We start from the raw sequence: 7,473 nt of genomic DNA, 5'->3' as shown, positions 1-7,473 counted from the left end.
GCCGGCTGCAGCGTCAGACTGAGGCAGGAAGAGCCCATTGAGGGAATGCAGTGGAGGGGCCACCGGGTGGAGTATGGCCAGACACCCCACTATCAGGTGCATTATTTATAGACCTGACAGAAGCAGCCTGGTTTTATCAGTGATGCTCCGCCAGGTAAGTGACCCTCTAACAGAGTGACCATGTACAGTGCACCTCAGGAGGGGATGGGCCCACCACTGGGTGCTGTGGAAGAGTTGTGGGACCCCCCAGTGGTGTCCCCTGCTGCTAGTTACAGCACATACAGGCCAGTCACCATGTCTGCCTATTGGGGCCTAGTAGTGTCATGTTCCTGATTACAGCAGCTGCGCCCTACACAGAGGTGTACCAAGATGGCGGCTGCAGCATGAGTAATGTGTACAACTGATGCTACCTCAACAAAGGTGTACCAAGATGGCGGCCGCTGTGTCATAAAAGGTGAGCACAATAGAGGCGCTCCATGTCCCGGAGGATTCTGCCTCCTTTAAACAAAGCAAAGGTGTACCAACATGGCGGCCGACGAGCGCTAGAGAGATCACGTGATTCTGATAACCACGCCCCTCAGTATGACTTGACCATTGTGATCGCTGTCACAGGCAGAATTTTAAAGACACGCCTCGTACAGAATTAACCCCGCCCATTGATATGCTAGAGACCCGCCTCTGGGCACGGCTGATGAGCAAGTGGGCGTGGCGGGGAGGTGTCGCACATGCGCAGTGTGACCGCGGCCTGACAGCTGTGCCGGCAACATGCAGAAGTACGAGAAGCTGGAGAAGATCGGAGAGGGTGAGAGCCGGCGGCGAGGAGCTATGAGAGTCCGGGGATGTGCGGCCTAGTTCGTGTCCTGAGCTGGAGAGCTCTATGTACCGGCCCTGATCCCAGTGCCCTGGTCCCTGCACCCAGTGCCCTGATCCCTGCACCCAGTGCCCTGATCCCTGCACCCAGTGCCCTGATCCCTGCACCCAGTGCCCTGATCCCTGCACCCAGTCCCTGATCCCTGCACCCAGTCCCTGATCCCTGCACCCAGTGCCCTGATCCCTGCACCCAGTGCCCTGATCCCTGCACCCAGTGCCCTGATCCCTGCACCCAGTGCCCTGATCCCTGCACCCAGTGCCCTGATCCCTGCACCCAGTGCCCTGATCCCTGCACCCAGTTCCCTGATCCCTGCACCCAGTTCCCTGATCCCTGCACCCAGTTCCCTGATCCCTGCACCCAGTTCCCTGATCCCAGTGCCCAGATCCCTGCACCCAGTGCCCTGATCCCTGCACCCAGTGCCCTGATCCCTGCACCCAGTGCCCTGATCCCTGCACCCAGTCCCTGATCCCTGCACCCTGATCCCTGCACCCTGATCCCTGCACCCAGTGCCCTGATCCCTGCACCCAGTGCCCTGATCCCTGCACCCAGTGCCCTGATCCCTGCACCCAGTGCCCTGCACCCAGTTCCCTGATCCCTGCACCCAGTTCCCTGATCCCTGCACCCAGTGCCCAGATCCCTGCACCCAGTGCCCTGATCCCTGCACCCAGATCCCTGCACCCAGATCCCTGCACCCAGATCCCTGCACCCAGAGCCCTGATCCCTGCACCCAGAGCCCTGATCCCTGCACCCAGAGCCCTGATCCCTGCGCCCAGTGCCCTGATCCCTGCGCCCAGAGCCCTGATCCCTGCGCCCTGATCCCTGCGCCCAGAGCCCTGATCCCTGCACCCAGTCCCTGATCCCTGCACCCAGTCCCTGCACCCAGTCCCTGATCCCTGCACCCAGTCCCTGATCCCTGCACCCAGTCCCTGATCCCTGCACCCTGATCCCTGCACCCAGTGCCCTGATCCCTGCACCCAGTGCCCTGATCCCTGCACCCAGTGCCCTGATCCCTGCACCCAGTGCCCTGATCCCTGCACCCAGTGCCCTGATCCCTGCACCCAGTGCCCTGATCCCTGCACCCAGTGCCCTGATCCCTGCACCCAGTGCCCTGATCCCAGTGCCCTGATCCCTGCACCCAGTGCCCTGCACCCAGTTCCCTGATCCCTGCACCCAGTTCCCTGATCCCTGCACCCAGTTCCCTGATCCCTGCACCCAGTTCCCTGATCCCTGCACCCAGTGCCCTGAACCCTGCACCCAGTGCCCTGATCCCTGCACCCAGTTCCCTGATCCCTGCACCCAGTTCCCAGTTCCCTGCACCCAGTTCCCTGATCCCTGCACCCAGTTCCCTGATCCCTGCACCCAGTTCCCTGATCCCTGCACCCAGTTCCCTGATCCCTGCACCCAGTTCCCTGATCCCTGCACCCAGTTCCCTGATCCCTGCACCCAGTTCCCTGATCCCTGCACCCAGTTCCCTGATCCCTGCACCCAGTGCCCTGCGCCCAGTGCCCTGATCCCAGTGCCCTGATCCCTGCGCCCAGTGCCCTGATCCCTGCGCCCAGTGCCCTGATCCCTGCGCCCAGTGCCCTGATCCCTGCGCCCAGTGCCCTGATCCCTGCGCCCAGTGCCCTGATCCCTGCGCCCAGTGCCCTGATCCCTGCGCCCAGTGCCCTGATCTCTGCGCCCAGTTCCCTGATCCCTGCGCCCAGTGCCCTGATCCCTGCGCCCAGTGCCCTGATCCCTGCGCCCAGTGCCCTGATCCCTGCGCCCAGTGCCCTGATCCCTGCACCCAGTGCCCTGATCCCTGCGCCCTGATCCCTGCGCCCAGAGCCCTGATCCCTGCTCCCAGAGCCCTGCGCCCAGTGCCCTGATCCCTGCGCCCAGTGCCCTGATCCCTGCGCCCAGTGCCCTGATCCCTGCGCCCAGTGCCCTGATCCCTGCGCCCAGTGCCCTGATCCCTGCGCCCAGTGCCCTGATCCCTGCGCCCAGTGCCCTGATCCCTGCGCCCAGAGCCCTGATCCCTGCGCCCAGAGCCCTGATCCCTGCGCCCAGTGCCCTGATCCCTGCGCCCAGTGCCCTGATCCCTGCGCCCAGTGCCCTGATCCCTGCGCCCAGTGCCCTGATCCCTGCGCCCAGAGCCCTGCGCCCTGATCCCTGCACCCAGAGCCCTGATCCCTGCGCCCTGATCCCTGCGCCCTGATCCCTGCGCCCTGATCCCTGCGCCCTGATCCTTGCGCCCAGATCCCTGCGCCCAGAGCCCTGATCCCTGCACCCAGTTCCCTGATCCCTGCACCCAGTTCCCTGATCCCTGCACCCAGTTCCCTGATCCCTGCACCCAGTGCCCTGATCCCTGCACCCAGTTCCCTGCGCCCAGTGCCCTGATCCCAGTGCCCTGATCCCTGCGCCCAGTGCCCTGATCCCTGCGCCCAGTGCCCTGATCCCTGCGCCCAGTGCCCTGATCCCTGCGCCCAGTTCCCTGATCCCTGCGCCCAGTGCCCTGATCCCTGCGCCCAGTGCCCTGATCCCTGCACCCAGTGCCCTGATCCCTGCGCCCAGTGCCCTGATCCCTGCGCCCAGTGCCCTGATCCCTGCACCCAGTGCCCTGATCCCTGCGCCCTGATCCCTGCGCCCAGAGCCCTGATCCCTGCTCCCAGAGCCCTGCGCCCAGTGCCCTGATCCCTGCGCCCAGTGCCCTGATCCCTGCGCCCAGTGCCCTGATCCCTGCGCCCAGTGCCCTGATCCCTGCGCCCAGAGCCCTGATCCCTGCGCCCAGAGCCCAGTGCCCTGATCCCTGCGCCCAGTGCCCTGATCCCTGCGCCCTGATCCCTGCGCCCTGATCCCTGCGCCCAGATCCCTGCGCCCAGAGCCCTGATCCCTGAGCCCTGATCCCTGCGCCCAGTGCCCTGATCTCTGCACCCAGTTCCCTGAGCCCAGTTCCCTGCACCCAGAGCCCAGTTCCCTGCACCCAGAGCCCTGATCCCAGAGCCCTGATCCCTGCGCCCAGTGCCCTGATCCCTGCACCCAGTGCCCTGATCCCTGCACCCAGTGCCCTGATCCCTGCGCCCAGTGCCCTGATCCCTGCGCCCAGTGCCCTGATCCCTGCGCCCAGAGCCAGTGCCCTAATCCCTGCGCACAGTGCCCTGATCCCTGCGCACAGTGCCCTGATCCCTGCGCACAGTGCCCTGATCCCTGCGCCCAGTGCCCTGATCCCTGCGCCCTGATCCCTGCGCCCAGAGCCCTGATCCCTGCGCCCAGAGCCCTGCGCCCAGAGCCCTGATCCCTGCGCCCAGAGCCCTGATCCCTGCGCCCAGAGCCCTGATCCCTGCGCCCAGTGCCCTGATCCCTGCGCCCAGTGCCCTGATCCCTGCGCCCAGTGCCCTGATCCCTGCGCCCAGTGCCCTGATCCCTGCGCCCAGTGCCCTGATCCCTGCGCCCAGTGCCCTGATCCCTGCGCCCAGTGCCCTGATCCCTGCGCCCAGTGCCCTGATCCCTGCGCCCAGAGCCCTGATCCCTGCGCCCTGATCCCTGCGCCCTGATCCCTGCGCCCAGAGCCCTGATCCCTGCGCCCTGATCCCTGCGCCCTGATCCCTGCACGCCCAGCGCCCTGTCCCTGATCCCTGCACCCAGTGCCCTGATCCTAACACGCCCAGCGCCCTGTCCCTGATCCATGCGCCCTGTCCCTGATCCCTGCACGCAGAGTCCCGTCCCCAGACGACCTCTCACAGCACAGGAGATATGTCTGGTTACATACGACCCATGTTCTTCCCGTGTTCTCATGTCTGTCATTGTCTTGCTCAGGTACCTATGGAACTGTGTTTAAAGCTAAAAACCGCGAGACCCATGAGATTGTGGCTCTGAAGCGCGTGCGACTGGATGACGATGATGAGGTGAGAGCGCCGGGTGGTAGGCCAGGGGAATGGTGGTACGGCTGCTGGTACCTGATATAACATGTGGGTGTCTCTGCAGGGCGTTCCCAGCTCCGCTCTCCGGGAGATCTGCTTACTGAAAGAGCTGAAACACAAGAACATCGTTAGGTAACGAGGCGACTAATTAATGGTGGAATTGTGGTAGAAGGGTGTTCCCAACCCTGAATTCAGTGGACTGCCCCCCCAGTCCCGGCCCCCAGAGAGAGACTGCCCCCCCAGTCCCGGCCCCCAGAGAGAGACTGGCCCCCCCCAGTCCCGGCCCCCAGAGAGAGACAGGCCCCCCTCAGTCCCGGCCCCCAGAGAGAGACTGCCCCCCCCCCCCCAGTCCCGGCCCCCAGAGAGAGACTGCCCCCCCCCCCCCAGTCCCGGCCCCCAGAGAGAGACTGCCCCCCCAGTCCCGGCCCCCAGAGAGAGACTGCCCCCCCAGTCCCGGCCCCCAGAGAGAGACAGGCCCCCCTCAGTCCCGGCCCCCAGAGAGAGACTGCCCCCCCCCAGTCCCGGCCCCCAGAGAGAGACTGCCCCCCCAGTGCCGGCCCCCAGAGAGAGACTGCCCCCCCAGTCGCGGCCCCCAGAGAGAGACTGCCCCCCCCAGTCGCGGCCCCCAGAGAGAGACTGCCCCCCCCCCAGTCCCGGCCCCCAGAGAGACTGTGCGTTTCCAGACTGACAGTGAGTTGTCTTCACAGGTTACATGACGTTCTGCACAGTGACAAGAAGCTGACGCTCGTGTTTGAGTACTGCGATCAGGTGAGCGCTCGTTTTCCATCCGCTGTGCAGGTTCTGAGCTCTGATTGCTGCGTCTATGAAGGAGACTATCGCTCAGCTGTGGTGGCCGCTGTGGATGGTCTGATGATGGTGGAGGATCTGGCTGCTTCCTATATGTCACATTATAATGTTATAAATCCATGAGCTCTCGCTGTGTGTAGTGTGTGTGTCCATGATTGTCAGCTCTTCTTCCTCTGTGTTTCAGGACCTGAAGAAGTACTTTGACAGCTGTAATGGGGACTTGGACCCAGAGATTGTTAAGGTGAGGTTTCTCTGCCAGGGCGGCATCACCTGCGGTGCTTAAGGTCAACTTGGCATAAACTGTGGTGTCAGGGGTGTGGTGGGGACATGGCTCGGTGGGTGGTGTGGTGGGGACATGGCTCGTGGGGTGGTGGGGTCATGGCTTGGCTCGGGGTGTGGTGGGGACATGGGTGGTGGGGACGTGGCTCGGGGTGTGGTGGGGACATGGCTCAGGGTGTGGTGGTGTCATGGCTTGGTGGGTGGTGTGGTCCGGACATGGCTTGGTGGGTGGTGGGGACGTGGCTAGGAGTGTGGTGGGGACATGGCTCGGTGGGTGGTGTGGTGGGGACGTGGCCAGGGGTGTGGTGGGGACATGGCTTGGTGGGTGGTGTGTTGGGGACGTGGCTCGGGGTGTGGTGGGGACATGGGTGGTGGGGACGTGGCTCAGGGTGTGGTGGGGACATGGCTCGGTGGGTGGTGTGGTGGGGACATGGCTCGGGGTGTGGTGGGGACATGGGTGGTGGGGACGTGGCTCAGGGTGTGGTGGGGACATGGCTCGGTGGGTGGTGTGGTGGGGACGTGGCTTGGTGGGTGGAGTGGTGGGGACATGGCTCGGGGTGTGGTGGGGACATGGGTGGTGGGGACGTGGCTCGTGGAGTGTGGTGGGGACGTGGCTCGGGGTGGGGGGGGTGGGGACATAGCTCGGTGGGTGGTGTGGTGGGGACGTGGCTAGGGGTGTGGTGGGGACATGGCTTGGTGGGTGGTGTGGGGACATGGCTCGGGGTGTGGAGGGGACATGGCTCGGGGGCGTGGTGGGGACGTGGCTCGGGGTGTGTGGTGGGGACGTGGCTCGGGGGGGGACGTGGCTCGGGGGGCGTGGTGGGGACATGTTTTGGTTGGCGCCCCTGCTCTCTGTTTGGAATTACCCTTTGCTTAATACAGGGTCGTGTTTTAGAATAAAATCATTAATGTGCTCAGTAATGAGTGAATCAGACCCGTCCTTTGTAGAGATCCCTCCGCCCTAGTTCCATCATAATCTATGTGGGTCAGGGTGTATTATAACTTTCTGTATAAAGTATTACTGGCTATTATCACTCTGCTTCTGTGTCTTTGTTAGTCCTTTATGTACCAGCTGCTGAAAGGTCTGGCCTTCTGCCACAGCCGCAACGTCCTGCACCGAGACCTCAAGCCACAGAATCTGCTCATCAACAGGGTGAGAATCCACACAGGCTTGAGGGCAGAGGGCTGGAGCGCACAGAAGCTGGCTGGGTGGGGAGGGCTGGAGCGCACACAAGCTGGCTGGGGGGAGAGGTGGAGTGCACAGAAGCTGGCTGGGGGGAGGGGTGGAGCGCACAGAAGCTGGCTGGGGGGAGGGGTGGAGCGCACAGAAGCTGGCTGCGGGGAGGGGTGGAGCGCACAGAAGCTGGCTGGGGGGAGGGGTGGAGCGCACAGAAGCTGGCTGCGGGGAGGGGTGGAGCACATAGAAGCTGGCTGGCGGAGGGGTGGAGCGCACAGAAGTTGGTTGGCGGAGGGGTGGAGCGCACAGAAGCTGGCTGCGGGGAGGGGTGGAGCGCACAGAAGCTGGCTGCGGGGAGGGGTGGAGCGCACAGAAGCTGGCATGGGGTCATGGACTGGAGATCGAGGGGGGGGGGGGACACATTATGTAACATAGGCCAA

At 64.3% G+C, this 7,473-nt stretch overlaps 1 protein-coding gene across 2 annotated transcripts in view; it reads left to right on the top strand.

Annotated features, from left to right (window-relative positions):
- The first annotated feature begins 668 nt into the window (after positions 1–668).
- CDK5 (cyclin dependent kinase 5) overlaps positions 669–7,473 on the top strand; it is a 57,540-nt gene continuing 50,735 nt past the window's right edge. Inside the window, exons 1-6 of one of the 2 annotated variants that reach the window (XM_063924653.1) lie at positions 669–802; positions 4,667–4,755; positions 4,835–4,902; positions 5,478–5,538; positions 5,762–5,818; positions 6,914–7,009. In XM_063924653.1, the coding sequence (XP_063780723.1) occupies positions 766–802; positions 4,667–4,755; positions 4,835–4,902; positions 5,478–5,538; positions 5,762–5,818; positions 6,914–7,009 (408 nt within the window). In that variant the 5' untranslated portion in view covers positions 669–765. Of the gene's footprint in view, positions 880–4,666; positions 4,756–4,834; positions 4,903–5,477; positions 5,539–5,761; positions 5,819–6,913; positions 7,010–7,473 lie in introns of both variants that reach the window. The other variant, XM_063924652.1, reaches the window with a different exon arrangement.

The sequence above is a fragment of the Pseudophryne corroboree genome, chromosome 5 (genome assembly GCF_028390025.1).
Source record: "Pseudophryne corroboree isolate aPseCor3 chromosome 5, aPseCor3.hap2, whole genome shotgun sequence".
Lineage (NCBI taxonomy): Eukaryota > Metazoa > Chordata > Amphibia > Anura > Myobatrachidae > Pseudophryne > Pseudophryne corroboree.
Note: the sequence above shows the minus strand (reverse complement) of the source record. Positions and strands in the feature narration are given on the sequence as shown.